The sequence below is a fragment of the Rhinolophus ferrumequinum genome, chromosome 5 (genome assembly GCF_004115265.2).
Source record: "Rhinolophus ferrumequinum isolate MPI-CBG mRhiFer1 chromosome 5, mRhiFer1_v1.p, whole genome shotgun sequence".
Classification (NCBI taxonomy): Eukaryota; Metazoa; Chordata; class Mammalia; order Chiroptera; family Rhinolophidae; genus Rhinolophus; species Rhinolophus ferrumequinum.
Window position 1 is genome coordinate 32,050,039 of NC_046288.1, and position 24,915 is coordinate 32,074,953.

At 34.3% G+C, this 24,915-nt stretch overlaps 1 protein-coding gene across 3 annotated transcripts in view; it reads right to left on the minus strand.

Annotated features, from left to right (window-relative positions):
* Window positions 1–595: 595 nt before the first annotated feature.
* Window positions 596–24,915, minus strand: part of G3BP2 (G3BP stress granule assembly factor 2) — a 71,529-nt gene continuing 47,209 nt past the window's right edge. For 2 of the 3 annotated variants that reach the window (XM_033106005.1, XM_033106004.1), the window contains exons 2-12: window positions 16,553–16,671; window positions 14,275–14,356; window positions 13,303–13,476; window positions 12,650–12,740; window positions 11,915–12,017; window positions 11,220–11,400; window positions 10,138–10,236; window positions 5,827–5,929; window positions 4,468–4,596; window positions 3,793–3,911; window positions 596–3,494 (exon numbers count right to left, since the gene is read on the minus strand). In XM_033106005.1, coding sequence (XP_032961896.1) covers window positions 3,222–3,494; window positions 3,793–3,911; window positions 4,468–4,596; window positions 5,827–5,929; window positions 10,138–10,236; window positions 11,220–11,400; window positions 11,915–12,017; window positions 12,650–12,740; window positions 13,303–13,476; window positions 14,275–14,356; window positions 16,553–16,647 — 1,449 coding nt within the window. In that variant the 5' untranslated portion in view covers window positions 16,648–16,671 and the 3' untranslated portion in view covers window positions 596–3,221. The remainder of the gene's footprint in view (window positions 3,495–3,792; window positions 3,912–4,467; window positions 4,597–5,826; window positions 5,930–10,137; window positions 10,237–11,219; window positions 11,401–11,914; window positions 12,018–12,649; window positions 12,741–13,302; window positions 13,477–14,274; window positions 14,357–16,552; window positions 16,672–24,915) is intronic. The other variant, XM_033106006.1, reaches the window with a different exon arrangement.

Here is a 24,915-nt window from a genome sequence, read left to right on the forward strand (position 1 = left end):
GAATCTTCATAAACACTGTTATGAACGTATCAAGAAAAATTCAATTATACCATCCCTTTTAACGAAGAAAAAGTCCCTAGTTCTGAAATTACATATGCTTTAGGACCTCATTTTTTCTTTGAAGTATATATTCATAAATATGATTAAACAATTATTTCTCCTTTAATATTCTTTTAGAGCCTGTCAAAAATTTGTTTCACTTTCTGAATTGGGTCATGTCCGTAACTTCAGATAACCTCAAACTTCCCATCCCTTTTCTTCTAAGATGTGAGGTAGCAATCCTTTGGAAAACCCAAGATTTTATTTTTAATAAATGTTGAGTAGTCTGCTTTAGATCATTCTCACCTTCCTTACTACTTATTATTTTGTTCTAACATTCTTTTAACTTGCAGACAGCTATCCAACTGAACTGGGATAGATCTCTTAATAATGTTCCAAGAATACTTAAATGTTTTACTTTTTTATACATCAAATTTCACAAATAATAAACAGTTGGCTTTAGAACAATTCCTTATTTTTACTTAGGTTGTGTGAAATGTATTGGGAGAAAATATTTTGGAACACAAACCTACAGATTAAATTAGGGACAGGTAAATGCTGCAGACATCAGTAGTTTATTGTTTGTTTAGTCCAAACACATTCAAAATGGAAACTGAAAGAATCCTTTCCACCTGAAACAATTAAACTAGATTCTACTAGCATATAATGCTTAACACATTACAGCAATAAAGATGGTAATCCATTTTCTTCTATACCTACTAAAGCCAAGATGGTAAAGCCAATTTGGTTGCAATAGTGTCATAAGGATAGAATATTACCATCAAAACAGAAAAACAAACAAACAAAAAAAAACCCAGCAAATAACGGTAATGGTAGATGAGTATTTTTACTCTGGTTCACTGAAAAGGGGACAAAATGTTAAAAGTCCACAGTACTGCAGGTGAACAATCACCATGTAAACTTCTCCATGTGATGTTTTAATGTTTTATTCATGGTACGTAAAGACTGAAGCTGAATGGCTCTTTCTTCTAATTGTCTATTACACTTAACATTTGCCATTACTTTTGGTGCCAGAACACTTTTCATGAATGGCAGGGCAATATCCTGGATTGCAAATTTTATATACGTAAAATGAGAAGGAGAAAAAAAATAAAAGAGTAAAGGAAAAATACATTTTAAAAAACGACAAACCACTTATTTAAAAGTAGTTTGAATAAAGGCTTCAAAACTCAATTTTCTGGTAAGAACTTCAAGTACTATACATTAGAAAGTATAAAGTGTTTTAAACAGGAAAAAGAAAAATCCTTATGCCCCCCAAAATGGAAACTGAGATATCTGTGTCCCCAAAATATATGCAATAGTGCAAGACTTTTTCCTCAAACATGGAAGACCCCATTCAAGGGAAAACAGGAGACATTTAATTTTACTTATATTGCCCAGTACATGAAAAACAAAATATGTGCATCATTTGCTAATTTACTAAATAGCAAGAAGTTTCGTAATTCAAAACTAGTTTGCTATTATGTCAAGTGCATTTTTTGTTTGTTTTTTACCAAGATAGAATGGAGAAGTCTTCCACGCTAACAAGCAGCTTTAAGTGGTCACACTTATTTTCCCCACTCCTAGCCTGAAACATCAGAAACTGGTATCAGGTATTTACCAAATGCTTCAAGCATAAAATTGAAAATCCTTTGCCATACTTGTGGTTTACTGGAACTTGCTATAAAGACAGACAATAATCCAGCAGCTATAAACTTTGCTCACAGAATTGTTTAGAGATTCATGTAAAAATAAAAGATGTCATCCCAGACTTAAATTCAGAGCCACTTGGGTGCTGACATCAGTTCAAGAATTGTGCAAAATGAATGACAGTTCCCTGCCCCCCAAATAGAAAATGCAAACACTTAAGAGCTGCTGTTCTTTTCTCTGAAAATTGCAGTATCCTCACTTCAGGTTTACTTGCCATTTATGGAATCTGACTGCTTTTAAAATGTCACTAAAAATGTACATCAAGTTGACAGACTTTTCCAAGCACCTCAAGTGATACGTGTCACCGTTCACATTTATGCTAAAAGTCAAGAGACTTACTCAAATAACCGACTTCCTCCTTCCCTTTCCCTCCTCCACACAGAGAACACATCGTTGTTAACTGAAGAACAAGGTAAATAATATGCTAGTCAATTTTACTGATTTTAAAGATACTGCAATTTTTATACACTTCAATGATTTTTCAACATTTTGCAGCTGTTTGGCTTTGCAGCACAGCAATTCATACACTATACTGTACAAAATTACCAGCAAGACTGGAATGATGTATTAATAGAAGGCACCATCATGCTTATTACATTACCAGAGAACAAACATACAGTAAAGACAATTTTCACTGTACACAGCTTAAAGAAAGGAAAATTGGGAGGAGGAGTGTGTTGAGCAGCCAGCCATCCCTGTACTCAAGAGGGGCAGGGAGAAAAACCTTAGATATGGAGCTACTAAATCTGGTCTAATATTCAAGACCATGACATTTGAAGTTCTGATTTGTGTTATTTAGTTCATAACTAAATGATCTCCTTCTGGAATATACTTGTAGTCTTGTTAAGGTTTATGTGTACACACGCTGGTCACAGCAAGCAGATAAAATGCCCTCATCATTTCACAAACTATTCTCTACTGGAAAAAAGATGAAATACTTTCCCCCCGTCGCCTCCTGTTGCAGATGTCAACGTTAATGAGTTCAGAGTACCCATTAGTGCATTGTGATGAGCGCGTAACAAGTTTCTGTTGGTTTGCATTTTTAGGGGGAGCCACGAAAAAAGGCAAGATTCTCCAATTGCACAAATTGCACTATTTGTGTTTCCAAGATTAACAGGCAAAAACAGTAACACAAACAAAATGTGCAGCAGAGGATTTTTTTTGACTCAAAGGACCTGAATTCATTTGGGCATGTCCTTTTAAAAAGTTCATTTTGTTGTAGATAGTTTAAGATATGGTCATTCCTCAGTCCTTAATTCTCCAAGTCTAGATTTATAAATTAATAATGTGAATCTTGTTGTGAAATTGGGGAAATAATGTCCACCTCAATTTAACTCATAACCAAAAGATGCTTTTCACATCAAAGAAATGATCAAAAAGGCTGTGTCACATTCCAAAGCCAAAAAAAATTAACAAGAATGCAAACACGATGAATAATGTACCACTGCCAAGACTTTGCCAACAAGGGGGCTTCAGCGACGCTGTCCTGTGAAGCGGCCTTCCATCTGCCCGGTTCCTCTTCCAGAGCCGAGTTTCTGTGCCATGCCACCTCGTGGAGGAGGTCCTCTTCCATCCCGGTCACGCATCATTCCACCACCCACGATACCACGTGGACCACCAGGACCTCTATCATTGCGCCTAATATCCCTGCGATCATCACCTCCGCCTCTGGTTTCTCGCTCTCTTGCAGCTCTTGTTTTTTTCTCTTCCACATTTAAACGTACTTCCCCTCGAAACATAATTGGCTTTAAAGGGGGAGAAAAAGATTTACATGGGCAGGTTAGACAGCAATAGCAAAGTATTACCTTGCATATGTAAGTAAGAAAATTCTAAGGAACAAATTTAAAATGACCTACATCTCAGACTTTAAAACTACTAACAAATCTTTATTCTTTGCATTAATACCATTTCATAGTGAACTATTTTTAGCTTTACCATTAAAAAGGATTCTATATGCTTTTAAAATATACCAAATTAATATTATATACAACAGGAATAATAAAGGCTTGAATTATCTTGAATTATGCCCTGTAGGTCACTTACTTTTGCAATTAAGATTCTCTGAACTGGTTCAGAGTCATCAAAAACCACAAAACCAAAATTTGGAAGCTTTCCCCCAACACCCTTGGTATTGATGCGAAGTTCCACAACGTTTCCAAAACCTGTGAAAATATACATTATACCAGAGGTTAAATATTTTAACAGAATCCTTTGTGGCCTTAATTGTTCAGGATGAATAACCTTAATCTTCTCGATCCATTTCAAAAGTTGCAAACGGCTACATCCAATGACAATTAAGGTACATTCACTCAATATAGGTCTTTTACCTAAGATACCAACAACTAGTTGGACTGCTTGTTTTGTTTGACTTCAGCATCTTTATTAGACTTTTCAAAAGGAAAGTTACCTGTACAGTTTTAGAAAGACAATGACATTTCTATGTCTGACTTGTATTTGCCAAATGAATCCCCTTTTCAAATTTAAGTCTGATTTATCCAGCTCTTTCTTCTAACCTCTATAGAATCAGGACAGCCAACACTAAGTACAGTCACTGGGAAACATGTGATCTAGCCTTCTACTCCCTTCTGATAACTGATTAGTACCTGGAAATATACAAAGTATATACAGATGAATGGTTTAAGAAAATTCTAATTACATTACAAAAAAGGTCTATTATCCTCCTGCTAATTTTACAACAAAGCAAACTAAGCTACTTACTCATGAAGAACTCTTTCAGTTCATTTTCATCAATATCATGAGGCAAGTTACCAACAAAAAGTTGATGACTGTCTGGATAACGAATTATTCTACGGTTGTCAGATTCATTCTGTTCGACATCTCCTCTACCTAAGAAACGGAAAAGTACAGATATTGAAGTTTACAATGTCATATAAAAACTAGTTCAAAGCAATGAATGAAAAAAAAATCACTTACTATTAATATTCCTGTTTCAGTTTAACAAGATAGTGAGCTCCGTGAACAGAGGTGGAAGTGCCTATCATTAGTAGGTTAGTTAGAAAACACGACACTAAAGTGTAAAGTGAGGGTATAGACTCGATTGCTCAAGTCCCTTCTTCTAGATCTATGTATCCGATTATGTGAAAGTCAAATGTTAGTAGTATAAGTATTCCTCCTTAACCAAACTCTTGCCATCACCCAGGAGCCAAATAAATTTCAAATAGTGAGATATATTTGTTTAGTATTTTGAAATTCACAAATTTCTTAATCTTTGATTGTATGAAATTACGGTCAAATTAGTAAATTTAACAGTAATAATACCTCATGTACACGGCCTTTTATGTTGTGTTCATACACACACACATACAAATCTTATTTGATCCTCCCACTAACACAAGGAACACAGTCAGTCATATAAGAAAGGCACTGCACAAGAAAAATTTGTGTAATAACTGAATGGCATAAGAGAAGCTCATAATTTAAGGGTCTCACATAAGATCATAAACTCACTCAGTGGCAAAACTAGGAGAAACCTAGCTCCCATGACTTCTGGTTTAGAAACATACCATTTATTTCACTTTTGTGGGAAAAATGACATATTCTAAATTTGACGTATACTATCTCCCACCTCCTCCCAAAATCAATCTAAACATACTTATAGAATTCAAACAGAGGTGCTACATAGGTTAGCTAACAATGGAAACAAGTCAAAAATCATGGCAACTTACTTAAAACCTAAGACAATCAAAATAAGAAGAATCAGGGTGTGCTTATTTTTTATCTGTGAAGAGATAAGAGTGCTAAGTAAGAGAGTAGGTTATTGGCAGCTCGGTTCTGAATTCTTAGAACCAGTGACAATAACCAAACAATATTTGTCTCAAAATTATTTTACACCTTCCAAATTCATGTCTCTCTGGCATCTCAACTAATCCTCCCCTAAAAGTTAGTTGTTTTGTCCCACACTGTCTTTTTAGCAGGTTACTTAAACCTTTAAGCATGTTGAAAATAAAAGAATTTGCGTATGAAACACATTATAGATTTTTTTAGGTTCAGTCTTTTGTAACTTTTCAGGTACTAAATGCTAAATTCTAAAGGCTACAAAAAGGGGGACTGACTTACCTGGTCTTGGTCCTCTAGGAGGGAAACCAGGTCGTTCTCTAGGTCGTTGTTCACGAACTCGAGGTGGCTGAGACTGAACTTCAGGTTTAGCTTCAACTCTCGGCTACAATACAAGGGGGAAAAAACACATTATAAAATACAAGGGAAAAAAACAAATTATAAAGAAACACATTCTAGGAGAAAAACCAACTAAAGAAACTATCAACAAGTCACTAACAGGCATAATGGTAATTTTAAGTTTAGAATATTTTTAACATAGTGTCCTACGTACATGAAAAATAATTTTTTATAGATATTCTGTACCAATCTAGGACTGTAGGGTAGGTATTGATTTCCCACTAAAGGCCATATATATATATATATATAACTCACAATAAGCTGTTTTTTACAACCACATCTAAAAAATAAAGTTACACCCACATTGAGACAGCATAAAACGTATTGCTACAAAAATTACAAAAATGCAAGATGAGCCACTCCATGTAAACACACATACAAAAGAAAAAGCCATCTTTATCTTAGGAAGACAAGAATATAAGACACATACTTTCTAATTTTCTTGTTTGCTGCCCTTCAAATTTAAGTGCTCAGCAATACCCTCTAAGCCCTGCCCCATAAATAAATATTGAAAAACAGTATTTTGATAGTTTAAAATAATACAAGCTTACTCTAGCACCTAAAAATACTACTTTCAAGTCAAGATAGGAATGTGTATATAGCATCTCAAATAGTCAAAGAAGTCCTTTAACTTTCTATTGTTTGTATACATTTATTTAAGGACTGACCCCAACAATTTTCCTTAACTGCTTCTTCGGGGTGACGGGGAGTAATAGGACATTTAAGATGTCTTCCAAAAGTTTCTGCTAACTATGAATTAAACACGTATAATTAAAGTAATTATTTTTAAAACAATAACATCCACATCTATTACCTTTTTCATATTTTTGTATATTTAGCTATTTAAAAATTTTAATGCATTTTTTGCTAATTACTCGTTTGAAAAATAAATACCTTTTCCTTAATACAATGGTAATTTCAGCATTCCCAACATCTTCAGGCTGTCTACGCCCACACATTTATGGTCCAAGGAAGAGATAAAAATATATGCACCTTCAAAGGATGCTGAAAACCTCAGCAGGATATGAAGAACATCTCCTCAAGCCTGAAAGCTAGTAATTTTAGTGTTGTCTTATGGCTGATCATCTCTGAGGACTTCAGTCCAGACAGTGACTCAAACTTTCATCATTTATATAACTGAGATATTATAATTGGCAAGGACAAATTTTGATACAGTTATGCTTCCTTCAAAAATGGTAATTATAAAAGATATTCCCCCCTGTAACCACTATAATTCCTATCCTACCAGTTTTTAACAGATTTGCCTGCCTTTTCCCAAATTCTATTTTCTTCCATGTAGATTTCCCATTTCTTTCAACATGATGAAGTTGCTTCCCATGTTCTAGAATTTTGCTAGTTAAAATTTTTTTTTTTTAATTTTAACTTTCTCCAGTTTTTTCAGTTATTTATATGTATTTATTTCTATCGAGACCATATCTTAATTTATTTCTACACCATCCAAAGAACCAAAACAGTGCTGTTAGATATAGATGTTTAGTAACTACTGATTCATTTAAAATTAAGTTACATTTATAGTTCTCGAACTCAGAACAGGTAGAAGAATGTTCTACGCCTGACAAGGAACCTAAGTTACAGACCTGAGACAGTTCCTGTAAGATATTTTGACCCCTAATGTGATGCCTAGAAAAGGCATCAACTTAGAAACTTCAACTAAGGGAGCCTAAAAATGCAACATGAGCATGAATGTGATACACAATTAAAGAACAGAGGTACTCTAACAAGGTTTTGATGCAGCTAGCATGTTTAGGAAATTTAAAAAATAGCAAATGTACCTTTTAATGTAAAAGTCTCAGAAAAACCTCACTCATTCAATCCAAATGTTATCAAAGAACTTGAGGTACCCTGACTGATTCAAATTCTTTTCAAAACAGATTACCCAAATAAAAATAACTACAAGTAGCAAAACAGAAAAGTTCTTCATTATCCTTTAAGGATTTCAAAGTGAAAACATAAATTTAAATATTTTCAACAATCTTATAAATAATTCATACACTGACTTAGCAACCTTTTAGTATGTATCTGATGATGCCAATGCAAGAAAAATATGAAACCAAAAACCTAACAAAATCCTTTCAATGGCTGATTAATATATGTCAATTAAGCCAGCTATGTACTTTTAAATTCTTCAGGTTCAATTTCATGATTAAAACAATTTACTCCAATGACATAAACGGGTAATATACCACATACTATTTTAGGGCCTTAAAATTACTTCCAGGTAACCAGAAAGTGCACTCACATTACAAATCCCACGAATGAAAATCAAACAGAATATGAAATAAAAATGGAACCATCAAATCACGTCAATAACAGATAAAGGCACAACTAATAAAAAAGTCCTTAAATTTAACATAAGCTATTTAGATGAACTAATCAATTTCCAGACAAAATCTTTCTTACCAAGCTATTAACTTACCTACTTCTAAATTAATGCCTACCAATACCTTAGAATTAAATTCTTTTATTAATAATCTATGCTAAAAATGTTAAAGGAAATGAATATTATACCAAAGTAAAATAAAATTGAAGGGTGTATTATTAAGTCAAGTGAAAAACTCATGAATCCATTCTAAATACAGCTTACAGAGATCAGAAATTTCAAGTTTAAATTATAAACATTTAAATTTTTTGTTTTAAGAGGAGTGTGGGTTGGGAAATGCAAACTAGTCTCCTACAATTCAAAAACTTCAACAATTAAAAGAAAAAAAATTTTCCCTCTGGGCAAGAGGCTAAGATCTAATGTAGTATGTAATTTTGACATGCCTTAAAATACAGTACTCTTCTGCTCTGATGTCAATAGAGATACTTTCCATACATTCCCTTCTAAAGGTACAAAGAAACCTATAGGTTTGCATGAGTCTGGTGTGCATGGTGTCCAACTGCATGAATTCAAAGCCTAGCCCTAATACTTATACACCTGTCTGAACTTAGGGGAGGTACTCTAGGTCTCAATTTACTTAACTGTGAAAAAGGAATAATAATAACCACCCTCACAGAGTGGTTATGAGGATTAGACGAGAATGAACATAAAGTGCTTTGACAATGCCTAGTATATAAGAAGCATAAGCTAGTTTAACTTTTAAATAGCAGTTAAGTTTAAATGTAGAAAATTCTCTGAAATGAAGTAACAATCCAAAAGACTCCAAATGAAAATCTGAAAATCAAGCATTTCAAAGCAAATCCAGAAGTCACCTATCAGATGGGTTGAAAAGCACAATCAATACTTGGCAAATTAATTTTCTTTATTAAGATAGGATAGAATCCTGGTTTGTGATGAGGTAATTACTCAACATTTCCTGAATAACTAACTAAAAAAAAACCAAAAAACCAACAGGTATCACGAGGCCACGTATACCTATTATGTACCTGATTATGTGTACCGACACCAGAAAGACTGTCTTATAATTACTAGCCACTTTTGAAACCTCAAAGTTTCACTGTTTACAGCAGTCAGGTATGTAACAAACAACTGTATGTGCACTAACCTTTTTAAATGTAAATTTTCCAGTAGAATGAAGTTTACCTCAAAAGGTAGGGAAAAGAACTGCACACCCTTTATAAACTTTATTTAAACTTAGTTAATTCAGAACTTTACCTAATATAGTAGCCAGTGTCTTATGTTCAATGTTTTGAAAGCTCTGAAATGGGTAAGATGACAAACAGACAAAAAGCAGAATACTGGAATGATCAGTTAAGGTGAACACTACAGTCGTAAGTTGGTACAGGCTTCAATTAAACGGTGTGAACCACTTATAGTCAGAGAGCTTAGGCAGTGTATTTTGAAAAGTATTCTATTTTTTAAATACAGTGACTCTTTATAAGGCCACACTACTTGGTGCCTTTCCAAATTTCTTCCTTAATATTTTTGCTAAATAAAATTTAAAACTTAAAAAGGAACTTTTTTTGGTTATTGAAGAAGCCTTTACAAACATATATGTATATATTTGTTGGTAAAACCAACTTAATCTGTATTTCACACACCCAAGCCCCAAATACCACCCATGTAGATGATGAATGGAGATTTGGCATTTAAAGTGGGTGCACTGACATTTAATACAATGTTTTGTATATTTAATCCACAATTTGTGATTGACTCATTTAAAAAAGTATAAAAAAGATAAGCAATTGGCAATGTAACAAGGATACAATCCAATGTGTTCACAGATTGGTTACCTGTGAGACTGGTGCTTTAACATGGGGTGGAATTCCAGAGGAAGAAACAGTACCACTAGGAGGCAGGTTTTTACTGGTCACTGAAGCCCAGGAGAAAGCCTGCAGGAAATGCAACAAACCTAGACTACTAATCATGGAAAACCACCAACATTCCTATAGGGAAACTTCCAAATATATATTTTCTTTTCATTTCTAATCTATTTGCTCTATATTGGAGGACTCCTAAAAGAGAGGCACACACACACATGCCAGTCTATGTGCCAGTTTTCAAAATCTCATTATGCAAGATTATTTGACGGTTTTGTCTGAAATACTAAACAAATCCACAATCAAGTTCCTATATGCTCTCAGTAGATGAGCAAGTGGCAAACAAAACCACTAACAACTACACATGCTAGAAAAATAAGAGCCTATTAGAACCAATTTCTTTCCCCTTTTAGAGAAAAATAGGGTGTGTGATGGTGTTGAGGGGAAGGGGAAGAATAGGAAAGAAGAAAGGACTAGCTGGAAACTTTAACAAACATTCACAAATTAAACAAGGAATCTCTTCCTCTCACTACCCAAATACACTTGAACCTGTTGCCTTTATAGAAAGATAAAAGAAGTTTTAGATAGGCTTAAATGATACACTATGGGTGTCACTCATATTTCCAAGATAGTTTAATTGGTCTAGTAAGGAAAGTGTTCCCATTTAAACCAGAAATAACAGGTACCTCTTCTTTTAATAATAGGCCAACTTGTTTGTTGGGAAATCGCATGACTCCTTGCATCCATGCGTAGAGGACTTAATACAGAATGGAACAGTAACTCTCAGCTTTATACGTGGACCTGAATAATTTCATGTAAGGTACTAAACACTGCATACAAAGAGTCTTAAATTTCACTCTGAAGGGTATTTCGGGGGGTGGGGAGGTGGGATTTCCTTGGGATTACAAAAAACCCACAGCTTCTTTTATATACATAAAAAAAAGCAGTTCAACTGTATTAAACAATTTAACATAACAGAACAAAGGTCATGCTTCATTAATGGCATCAAATACGAAAGTGTGCTGTTATAGATTAAAGTGTTCATCTGATCTAACCTTTGGTGGTTCTTGTGGCAGAGAAACAGGTTCGGCAGGAGGAGGAGAAGTAGATTTCTCCTCTAATTCTTCTAAGTTCTTCTCCTCCACTGACAGTTTCAGCTCTTCAGTCTTTGTTTCAGATTCTGGTTCAGGTTCAGGTTCATGAGAGGATTCTTCCAAAGGCTCCTCTATGCCATTACTACAATAAAATATTTCATTCACTTTTCAGTGTGAGTGAAATGATCAATTCAAACAAGATAAAATTCAGTTATTTCTCCAATCTAATGGACATAACTAGTAATAAGCTGTTTTGAAGCAAAAGTCCAACAAGAACTAGAAGGCAGAAGGGAATAACACTCAAGCACAGGCTTTTCTCTGTTTTAAAACTGGATTATTAAAAATGTTTGCTTTAGTACTAACTATAAATAAATCCCATGTTTATAAAAATAAAATAAAATGCTCCCTCTTTGTGTTGTCCCAAATGCTCTGCATTATCAGTAAGTGATCAGTTTTGGGCCAAAACTGTGTTCGATTTTTTAATTAAATAAAACAATTATTTCCAAACTTCTTGCATAGTAAGTACTGAAACACTGGCCTGATAGATCACTTTATCAAAAATTTACTTCCAACAATAATTCTAGGAATAAAAACCACTTTACAACTACCTGCGTTACAGTTTAGACCAAATTTAGCCTTGCAAACACTATTCTTACGTCACAGGGTGAGCTTCATAATAACCACTGTTAGCATTTTCTTGTACAGGTTCTGGAGATGGTTGCCTTTCTTCTTGTTCCTCTTCTACTTCATCCTCTGATTCTGACAATACATAATACACCACATCGTTTTTGAGAGGCTTTACACACAATTTGATATACATATTTTTAATGTCTATGGTAGTGATATGATAGTATAAAAATGGCATATTCTTACAAAGGCAATTCATTTGCAATACTCCCATTTCTCTTAAAAAAACAGAAGAATAAGCAAGATGAAGTTTGGTATTTACCCTATTAAAAAAAAAAACTATTAGTAAGAAAAGGGTAGGAAATAAATTATATTAAAGCCATAACTCTGTTTCCTTTGTCACATCTATTCGATAGAGCAATAATGATAAAATTATACAGTGTAAAAACCAAAACAAACTTTGAGCCAGCATAATTTCACTTTTATAAAAGTAAATATTGGTAAGTATAGTATCCAACAAAATTCCGTAATAGGCACGCCAAACTCTTGGTTATCCACAGAGAATGAGATTGAGGGGAATTTTGTCACTTTCTATGTCTGATTTTTATATAAGGTCATATAATGAACACCCATATCATTTATAATGAAAATTTAAAAAAAAAGAAAAGAGGGATTTTGACTCATTACCATATAGGGACATTTCTGTTAAGTTTCATGTCCGTAAGGAGTACTGACAGAACCCTTCCATCTGAAAGTAACCTCACCTTCATCAAGTTCTGGTTCAGAATCACCAAATACTTCATCTTCGTAACGAAACATATCATTGTGAACATAAAATTTATTTGGAACAGACCCCTATAGAAAAAACAACATCCAAATATGCCATAAATACCCATAAATGTGGCATAACATAAAAAAACAAATTACATGGCATATGCAATTTCTATTTTAATACTATAGAAATAACGTGGACTCAATATAATTTTCCAAAGTTGAACAGGCTATGATGTTAATATACTATAGAAGATCATTCAAATATTGGAACTCAAAAATGGTTACTCAATGTAGGAGAACCAGAACCAATTAACAAATGGAACTTTTCCATTTTGTTTCATACGTACCCTACTAAACATGACATATTTTTTGTATTATTACTGTAATCTTCATCATCCATTTACACATTTGTATCAGTATCTGACTTTACCTTCCAAATAATCAAAGCATGCATACACACACACACACACACACACACACACACACACACACCCTCAAATTATATCAATAGGTCCAGTACAAATTTCTCAAAAAAGCTACATGTATATCTAAACTGGTCAGAAGAAACTTGTTAGACACATGAAGCAACTAAAAACAGCCAAATAAAATCACATAAAGTAAATTAAGTGAAATGAACACTCACTTCAGGAGCCAGAACAAAGGTCTGCATGAACTTCCGCTCTGGCTGCCCGCTGTTAGACAGCAAACCCATGACCTGGACAACGACCCCATCACTAAGGGTGGCGTGAGCATCCACATGACGAATTTTTGTATGACATTCACTGAAGTTCAGAGATAATACTTTGTGGTGTATATCCTTTATTAAGAGAAGGAGGGGAGGAAATACAAACTCTTGTGATACTGCATTACCCATACAATACTACAACAGAATTTCACTGACTTCCTCACAACATGTCGAATATTTACTTAATTTTTCTGCCTCATTCAAATCCATTCCACAATGGTACGTGTTACTGCCTGAATGATGTTCCTAAACCACCACATTCACCATGTCACCTCTCTATACAAGAAATCACAATGGCTGTCTCATATTATTGCAGTAATATGGGCTTTATACTGCTTTCTCCCACTATTCTGTATTAAGTATTTAGTCATTCAAAATGTACTAACTACTCCTTGACCTCACACCTAATTTTACTTTACTGTTTGTGTGTTTGCTGATGCCATTTCTTCTACTTTCAATTTTCTCGTGTGGTAAGGTCAAATGCAGTAATTCAGAATCTAGCTGAAGTCCCACATCCTCTACAAAGTCTCTATAAAGAGCACATACTTCTATGTATTCCTGTAACATAAGGTTTAGTCCACATTTTGTATAAACTTAATACACTGTCTCAACTGTTTCATGTATAAACTACATCAAGGATATAAAACATCCCACCTTCTCCTTTGTATCCACCCCAATATAATACCGTGTTTTAACACAAAATGTTTGTAAGAACTCAAAGCATAATCGACAATTATTGTCAACATAAATTCTAGTTACAACTAATAATCACATTCAAAAAGAAATTAATGGGCACAAGAAAGCTATTTTTGAAATCTCTACCTTAACACACACACAAAAATCTAAAATGTATATGAAACTGAGACTTACATTTTGGCCATAAACAGCCTCCTGGGGCTTCCCACTAGCATCTACCCCACCATGTACATAGGAAGAATTCCTGCCATAAAACCTGTAAAACCATTGATAATGATTAACATTTACTTGTTAAGAGAAGTCTAAGAGGCAGTATAGTTCTGCTGTCAAACAGACTTAATTTCTAGGTCCGGCTCCTTCACTCATAAGTTGTGTAATCTTGAGCATACTTATGGTCTTTAAGTTCACTTTCCTGGGTTATAAAATGGAACAGTAACTACTATCTCACAGGGTTTTCGTAAAGATTAAATGAGTAATGACACATAAAATTCTTAGTATGCCTGGCACAATGATATAGTCAATTAGCTATGTTCATCTAATTCTCATCACATCTGTTTTTGGTAAGTGGAAGAATGAGATATTCAAAATACATTCTAAATACTGATGGTATGGTAATTGACCCATTTTCCCCCCATTAGACACAAAAACTCAATTATCTAGATTTGTTTGGGAATTAGATGCTGCTTAACATTCTACTCAGTTTCAAACAATTACTAACTCTTGCAAAGGCTTAGATTAAAAGTTTAGTTTGATTTAAAATTGAAATAATTCAGAGACTACTAAAAAAATCTACATTATTTCAACATCCAATTTCTTGTTAATATTTTTATACCACTCGTACATACATAATGTTTCTATGGCATTACCGAAAGCAATTAGAATTAGTATCTAGTATCTTTCTAAACTAAGGTTATCAAACATGCGAAGTTAACTTTTTAATAGAGAATTCAACTCCTATTGTAATCAAACATGTTAAGATTTCCACGTCAAGTAATCTCCTCAACGTATTAATTCATATATTGATTCATTTAACCCTAAGAACCTCATGAAATAAGCACAATTTAAATGAGCAAACTAGAGGCTCATGAGAGGTTAAATTAACTCCCCTAAGATCACACAACCTATCAAATGGGGCAGCAAAGACATAAACCTGGACAGTCTGATTCCGGAGTCCATGCTTTTAACTGCTACTCATATTTTCAAGTTTAAACGATTTCCTCTCCCATACTACTGGCAAGTATGCAAACTGCTATTATTTTTCTGGAGAATAGTTTGCCTTACATAAGCATGCATAAGAAAAGCCTTTGATTTAACAATTCTATTTTTAGGAACTTTTTCTAAGAAAATAACTAGAAAGGTGCATATAATAAATGCACGTGTAAGAATATTTATTAGTGTTAACAACTGAAAAATTACAAACTAAATTTTCATTAACAGAGAAATTGGTTCATAAGTTAAATAAATGTAAAACAAGTTTACGCTGCTGTTTGAAGGTGGAGAGTCTAATTGTTTTAAATTTTACTTTTTTGTGACTACAAAAGGTTGTTAAAAATGCTAACACTTACATTGTAAAGACTAAATTTCAAATAATGAAAGGCCCTATTAATTCCACACACACACACCCCCACCATACGCACTGTCAACAAGAATGTCTTCATTTTTATATTTAGAGAAATGTACAGGTATTCATTTTGGGGTATGGAGGAGGTAGTTATATGAAAATATCTCCTGGAATAAACATGGAATATTACACACTTAATAATGTAAGGCATATTGCAAAATCTAACTCTAGAAAACCCAGGATCCTCATAGAGGACCTATAGCTACTATATATGATAGTTATATTTAACTCACTTGGCTAGTGTCTTCTACAACAAACACTTGCAAAGTTTAATACCTACAAAAGTCTCACTTATCTTCCACTTGCTAAAATATATCAGAAGAACAAAAACTATAAATATATTCAAAATATAAATTAATTTCATTTTAATCTCTGGAAAAAATAAGCTTACAAATCCAACTTTCACCAAAATAATAAACAAGGCTACTGTTGCTATTTTACCAAGCAATACTGTTTTGCAGATCAAGCAGAAGAAATTTTCACAAGTATAATCACTTAATGGATTCATTTCCTAACTTTGCTATAGAGAACTTTTAAAAGATGATGTCAAGCCTAAGGTTTTTAAAAAACGAAATACAAAGTACCAGAGTATATAATTTTGTGCACATGCATGCACACGTGTAAATGTGAAATAAGTTGTGAAGCGTTTTTCTTACTGTGGATTTTATCAAAAAACTTAAAAAATACTGATTTGAGCCATCAGATGGTTAAAATATTGGATATGGTTTGCAAGATACTGTCGGTTCATGAGACAGGAAAGACAAGATGTAAAGTGATATTCAAGAAAATAAATCTAAATAAAAATACTAAAATAATCCATTTACAATTTACCTGTGTAAATATTCCGGAGCTTTATTCAGCAAAGTATAATATTGCCTCACAAACTCCCGCCCTACAAGCAGCGGACTGGGCTTCTCCATAACCATTTCTTTGCTGCACAATGTCAAATGCTAAGGAAGCAAACACAAGAACAGTAATTATTAAAAAGTCATCTTTGTAAATTTTCTGAGCCATACATATGGGAATAAAGAAAATTAACAACATGTATTAAAAAGTAGTTAACAACAGCAAAAAAATAAATTCCCAACAACTATTGGTAATGTCCAACATTTGCATCTCCTGTCTCTATTTCTTGATCTCCCTTATCCCTCAAAAGGGGGAAGCAGCACAGTTCTTATTCCCAAGAGCGTCTAGTGCCGCCTCAGACTGGATGAACACCATAACCAAGTCTTTCCATTCAGAGTACCTCTTTCTTTGGGGACCATTATCTCGTACGCTTTTGAATTCCAGTGGTTTATTTTTGAAAACTAGGCAGAGGGCACAAGGCACGGCTGGGAGATTACACTTATGGGAAAGTACTGACTTGTGTCTTCTTTATATTCTACTTCTAGGAATTTATTTCAGTTTTCAAAATGATAATGATTACCACTAAAAATCAGCAATAAATCTCACTACTCAAAGATAACAGTTTTTTACATTTGGTGTTAAGTCCAATCTTTCTACTGATTAAACATCTAATGACAAGCCATGCACTGCTTACAGTAAATGAAATACACTGGGGAACAAACCGGACTCTAGCCCTCAAAGAGTTTATAACCTGTCATGGAATACAAACAAGCAAACAGGAACAGAATGGATTATGTGCTATGTTAAAGTACCTTTAAGCTGAAATCTCAAAGTTAAAAGTCAAGAAACACAAATACAAAATAAAACTGGAAACACAACCTCGCATCATTTAAAGTAAATGATTTATATGCTTACAGCCACCAGAACAAATTATAGACACCAAAATTAAAACATTAGGAATTAGAGAAGGGAAAGGAAAAAAAGAAATTTTGAATATTACTTGTATATATACAAAATATACAAAAGCATCCTTTCTTATTGTGCTTAAAGTACAAAAAAAATCATATCTAAGTGTATATCAATTGGACAAATCAGGATGGGGTTTAAATTCCTGTTTAACAAATTTCAATACTGGTTTCTTTAAACAAAAAATTATACAGCCTAAGATAGCTCACTGTAATCATTATATTTGTGACGGGTGTTTTTTAACAAACATCAGATACCAACCATAATAGAACCTACAGATAAGATTAGCTCTATACAATTCTAGTGACTCCCAATTTAACTTTTACATAAGGCTCTCTTAGCTTCCCTGGTTTTCCTTTTATAATTGTCCCAAAACTCTCAGTCTACAAAACCCCCTCAAATCTGAATTTTTACATGTCTCACTTGCTTTCAAAAACAGTTAATTCATTGCTTCCAATGGCATGGTATGGGGAAGGGGTAGTAGCAAGAAGCTCCCTAAACAGCCCAAGAAGCAGGCCAAGGAGGTAAGAGGAAAATAAGCTGGAGAAACTAAAAGTGAAGGCCGTGGGGAAGGATGCCCTGACCACCGGTATAATTAAGAAATCTGGCAAAAAGTAAGCTGTTCCTTTGTGCCTCAGGTGATGGTGACCCTTATTTTCATTCCTGTTTAAACATCTGGATTCTCTGCCATAGCATCTGTTGTCACCTATAGCTAGAATAGTGTTGTCTTGAAGCTTTTGGTACATTTCAGAATAAACTTTGTTTAAAAAAAAATTCATTCAGTGGTTTCTCACTCAGTCATTTGTACTTTAACCATGAGATCAGAGTAAACTCAGGCCACAATCCTGCCAATCTGCTCTTCACAGTCTTTGTTCAGCCTTGAATTCAGTACCACATACAATTAAAGGAACTCATTTTTTTTTTAAAGTTAATTCACAAAACAGAATCAGATACTGTCATTTCAGGTGCCATTAGCTTTCCCCAAACCTAGAAACTTCCAATACGGACTAATTTAACACCCTAATACATAAAAGGACTCTCATTTGCTGCATTTAAAGTAACAAAACTAAGCAACATACTAGTATTTTTTATTTGGAATGATAATGGTGAAAAAACAGACGACTTATCTAGTAAACTTTTATAAAATAAAATGTGGAAACTACACACACTTTAATACTGTTAACAACCGATGTTAAAAAAAATACTGAGATATAGATACTAATTTACCCTCTGAATAAAAAAATTATGTACAAAAATCAAAACAGTTTTGTTCAAATGGTTAAAGGCAGGAATACTATTAGGGATTGTTTCTGGGTTTGGGGATTCTCATTTATTCCTCTTTCTCCTCTGTCATTTCCAGATTTTTTTTACAGTAACATTGTCATTTACCCCAAATCTCCCATCACATTTATAAAGTACATATTCACCTACCATTTTTGTCACTTCCATATAATCAAATTTAAAAAAGGTACCAAATACACCTATCAATATCAAAGAAAGGGTCAAAAATAAACTAAAAAGTTACTGTAACAAACTTCAAGAGGGGCTTCAAATTACCCACCACCTGGACAGCCACTAAAGCATCATGATCATATCATCCATTTAGATCAGAGCTAGGCAAGGGGATAGGCAGTTGAGGTAGCTTTTACTTGACTATTATTCAATACATTATTTATTCAAAGGAGGTAAGTTGAAAAGTGAACTTAAAATGGTGAAGGAGAAAAGCAATGCTCACCTGGTAAAAGTCTAACCAACTACCTATGCAGAGTCCACTTTTTAAAGATGGAGGAAGCTCCCACAGGGATGATAAAATGAAAATGTTACTCAGAGAATGGTGTTTAAAATAATTATATTGATTTAAATATAACTTACAGATCAGTTACTTTACTGTAACTCTGATTTAAAGGGAATCAAAATTTAGAGGGCTAAAATATAATTAGTTGGTGGAAATCAACTACATCAAGCAGAAAGTAAAGGTATTTGGAGGGGGAGCGCAACCTCACTGACTAATCTGTTTTTTAATGACAGACTATCTTACGTGTTCTATACAAATGAGTGCCATCTTTCTCCTTCCCCCCCCCCCAGAGTAGGGAAATTAACAGTTCAATTAATGAGGAATGTATCAAAGAAGCATTAAGGATAAATTACAGATGAACTAAGAAACTAGGTAGGTTAGCACTTGGAAAATGGAGTAATATAAGTTTGCGTTTATCATTCATGCACTGCCAGTGTATGTAAGAAGGTCAAGAGGAAGGACAAAAGGGCCAAATTACACATTCAGAATGTGATTACAAGAAGAAATGTGCCATTTTTATTATTCACAGCAAAGCAACCAACTCAGAGGTAAGCAATTTCTGGGATTTGGGTCCTTCCATTTCTTCTTTAAAAATTTATCAGACCAAAGCAAACCTCTAAACATGGGATTAAGAAAAAGGTTTTATCTAAGGCTATGAAAAAATGTCATGACCTTTTAGATCTCAATTTCCTAATTCACAAATTGAAAAGTAATCTCTAGTCAAGCCTACAAGACAATGAAGTTCAATAAAGATAGCCAAGATAGTCCAAAAACAATCTTCGGAAAGTTGTTAGCTTTTAGAACCTCCAAAGAGCAATTATCCTCAATACGTTTTTAGAGAAAGTGAAATTTCATGTATTAACTCCATTTGAAAATGTGGAGATTGCTGTCATACTGGGATGCATAATGTAAAATTTACTCGTCATCAATCAAAAACTATCAATCCTATTTATTCATCCAGATACCAACATGATTATATCCAGCTTCCCTATTTACAAAGCTTCAGCTACTTCAGATCATTCTACTCTCCAACTCTCTCCATCCCACTTAAAATCCTTGTGTATTTTCATCAATATCCTTTCATTCATTCATTCCTGTTTCTTAAAAATGTTTCCTCTCCATTTGCCTAGACTAACTCTTGAAACACATCTACCCCCGCTCTCCATGGAAACTGCTCTGTCAATTGTCACCATCTTTTCTGAATCTCTTAGTATCCACTGAGAAGTGGAGAAGTGGTGCACATATAAACAAATAAAATAGAAAAGAAAGTCACATTGGGCTTCATATCCAACCATATACTCAGTGTTCTTCAGTTACAAAATAATTATTTTTTTAAAACAACTGTTTCAACCAAAGTTATCACCCTCTATTCCTTCCATGACTAAAACTTCAGCTTTTAGTTAAATATTTAGGTTTTTTTTTTTATTTCAGATGAAAGTTCAGTGAATCACTAGTATAATGGGGCTGCCCCCAAAGCAAAAATCCCCAGGCTACATTAGTACAAATGTCGAAAACGAGCTGACAGTTCTGTTCTACCCTGCACAAGTTAAATACTAGTTAAACAGTGAACAGGTATTATAGGAAGGTAGATTTAGGCTCAAATAAATATAGTGCAATAACCTGAATAGAGCTATGTCATGAATACCCAATCACTACAGGCATTTATTCCAGAGACTAACTGAACAATTTAACAGAAATATCGTAAAATAATCAAATATCCATCAAAATTAGATTAAGTTGCTCCAATGCTATGATTCCAAAAACCTATTAAACAAGAACTAAGACCTTTGACTCCTACTCGAATACTCATTCCTTACCTTCTTATCTAATGATTGAAACGCTATGCATTCATTTCGGTCCAGCTAAAATAATGTCCCCTGAAAATCTGTCCTGTTTTGCTCAACAGAATATAACTGTCTTTCATTTGAATTCTCAAAGTACTCTGGGTCTTTATCATGGCACTTTATTAATCATGTTTTGCCCTAAATTACTGCGAATCTGGTCTAAGTCTTCTTCCTCTTCTGTACTCCCCTCTCAAATATTATAATCTGACCGTACCCTTGAATGTATAATAATTTTCTGGAAAGTCACAATTCTTCTCAAAAATCCAACAAGCTCTCCTCAGTCCTCTGGTTCTGCATTACCACTGTTGACCAGCTCCTCCTAACGCTTCTAGATTTTGATGATGAGGAAATGACATACCACTAAACACTTATACTAATGGCAACAGAATCTAAAAACACCATTTATAAAGATGGGGAAAGTTGGTAGGAATGAAAAAAACATTACACTCACTTCAGAAAACAGTATGGCAGTTTCTTATAAAATTAAGCACACAAACCTCGTAGTACCCAGCAATCTTTTTCATATATATTTACCCAAGAAAAATGAAGCACATGTCCAAAGACCTATTATGCTGTTTACGGCAGCTTTATTAATAAACACTCAAAAACTGAAAACAAAAAACAATTAGCCAGATGAATGAATAAACAAATTGTGGTTTAAGTCCATACAACTGACTACTGCTTAGCAATAAAAGAACTTATTGATATATCCAGTATCATGAATGTTTCAAAAACATTATTCAAAGTGAAAATTAATCCTATATAGTTCTATTGATATGCACTCTGTACAATGCAAAACTATATAGGGCTAAATCAAGGGCTGGAAGTAGAAGGGAAATGATTATACAGGAGCATGAAGAAACTTCAGGGGTAATGGAATTATCTTGTATCTTCATTGTGGTGGTGGTTTCATGATTGTTCATGTCTGTCCAAAGTCATATAATAACTGTACATAGAGTGGTTTTTGTTTGTTTGTTTTTAAAGATTTTATTGGGGAAGGGGAACAGGACTTTATTGGGGAACAGTGTGTACTCCCAGGACTTTTTTCCAAGTCAAGTTGTTGTCCTTTCAATCTTAGTTGTGGAGGGTGCCGTTCAGCTTCAGCTTCAAGTTGTTGTCCTTTCAGTCTTAGTTGTGGAGGGCGCAGCTCAGCTCCAGGTCCAGTTGCCGTTGCTAGTTGCAGGGGGCACAGCCCACCATCCCTTGTGGGAGTCGAACCGGCAACCTTGTGGTTGAGAAGACACACTCCAACCAACTGAGCCATCCGGGAGCTCAGCGGCAGCTCAGCTCAAGGTGCCATGTTCAATCTTAGTTGCAGGGAGCAGAGCCCATCATCCCTTGAGGGAGTCGAGGAATCGAACTGGCAACCTTGTGGTTGAGAGCCCGTGCTCCAACCAACTGAGACATCCGGGAGGCAGCTCAGCTCAAGGTGCCGTGTTCAATCTTAGTTGCAGGAGTGGAGCCCACCATCCCTTGCGGGACTCCAGGAGATCAACAGGCAGCCTTGTGGTTGAGAGCCCACTGGCCCATGTGGGACTCAAACCGGCAGCCTTCGGAGTTAGGAGCATGGCGCTCTAACCGCCTGAGCCACCGGGCCGGCCCCCACAGAGTGGTTTTGCTGTTTGTAAATATTCCTCAATTATTAGAATTTAGCAATACAATTATGCTTCATTATGTCAATCATTTCACAAACATTTATGAAGACTCTACCACAGGGGTGTCCAAACTTTTTTCAACATTTTTTACCAAGGGCCATATGCGGTAAAATACACACACAGCCGGGCCACTCACTCGAGGTGAAGTACATATTGCCTCATGTGGTTTATTTAAGTAAACTAAATATATTTTTGGAATTTGCTGCGTGCCAATGAACAATGGATTGCGGACCGCAGTTGGCCCATGGGCCGCAGTTTTGACACCCCTGCTCTACTGCATACAAAACATTAGTAAGTGCAACATGGTATCCTGAAATCAACACTGTTCAATAGTTCAAAAGGCAATTTACTCAGTCACCATCTTTTACCTACTAGATTAACAAAAATGAAAATGATCAATAATATCCAATATTGTTAAGAGTGTGGGAAAACAGGCTCTTTTGCAAACAGCGTTGGTGGAAATATAAACTGTTAACCTTTTGGAGACGTAATTTCAGTTTTAATCAAAGTAATAAAAATGAACAATAAACACACTTCTAAGACATATTACAAAGAAAGACATGCACAATTGCACAAAGATGTATATTCAAGGTCATTCACTGCCACGAAAGAAAAAAAAATTCAGTCTAAATGCTCTTAAAGAGGGAAATGGTGTACTAAATTATGGCACAGATATAAAGCACAAATTATGCACTCATTAAAAATAGGGAAAAATAGGAAAGTTATAAATGTAGACAAGAAATACTGTCCACAATAGCTAAATATAACATCCAAATTGTAGAATGATTTCCAAGTGCCATCTTTGGTTAAAAAAAAAAAAAAAAGCATGCTACAAAAAGAAATCTACAAGGCATGTATTATGGGTCTTGGAAAAAAAAGGAAAGCTACATTCCAATTCTTAATGCCACTGAGTATTAAAAAGAGCACATTAACTTTGTAATTTTAAAAATCATATTTAAAAAATTTTCATTTACTTTCTGATTACCATCTAACAGATAGGAAACATAGCTCTAGAATATAGAGCTGGTTAGAAAACATAGCTCTAGAATATAGGTCGAAAGTGTGAAAACTCACTCACCACTACTAGTAAAGCAAAAAAGTACTGACAGTATATGCCTACGTTAGTGACCACTAATGGTTAAAGTCTGCGTGTGCTTAAATATTGCCAACTAATTGAAGATAAAATTGAGGAGGCTGAGATGGGAGAAAGAGACTAGTAAAGGACCATGCACAGAGAAAGAGTAATAAAGAAAAACTGACTGCCCAGATTGTAAGGTGCAATCTCCAACTTGAATGTTTCCAAGAGGTAATTTAAAAAGCATCTGATATGCTTACCTGATACAGTACTACTTTTTCAGATAACCTGATATTAAATTAATGGTCTCAGAAACAAAAATATAATAAACTGAACCCCAACCATGAAACATCAGTTCATGTGCAGTCATTAAAATATGGTCAAAAACTACAAAACCATAGGGGAAAAAACCTGAAAAACGCAGTATAAAATTTGCAACTAAGGTATACTTTCAATAACGTGAACACACTATATGCACTTAGACAAAAAAATTAAATTAATTTTTTAGATCTACTACAGCAAAATAATTACCAGAGCAGATTTCAATAGAAAAAAACAAAACAATTCTGTATCCCATCAACGCTCTTTAATCGCAAGGATCTCTGAAATGACGTTTCTATTTGTATTAAAACAACTTCTTTCCATAAAGTGATAAAATAGCTGGATCTACATAAAATTATAAATACTACAACTGTTAACTTAAAACACCTGGCTGCAAACACCACCATTATACATAAGCATCAAAATGTACAACCAACCAACCAACTATTCACCCTTCAAGGAGCCTGGAGTGTCCTGACCACCATCTATTTCGAGTGGGGCATCTTTGCTCAAGTAGTTCTGAGGGGAAAAAAATTTTCAGTCGTTGCAAATTTCTGACATGAAAATTCATGTCACACTTTGCTGGCTATTTCAATTCTTGGAGAAAACTGCCAAAACGATAAATGCTAAAAAGTCGAGATACTGTGTCTTCTTACCTAAAAAAAACAAAAGATCTTCAAGAAACCAAAAGA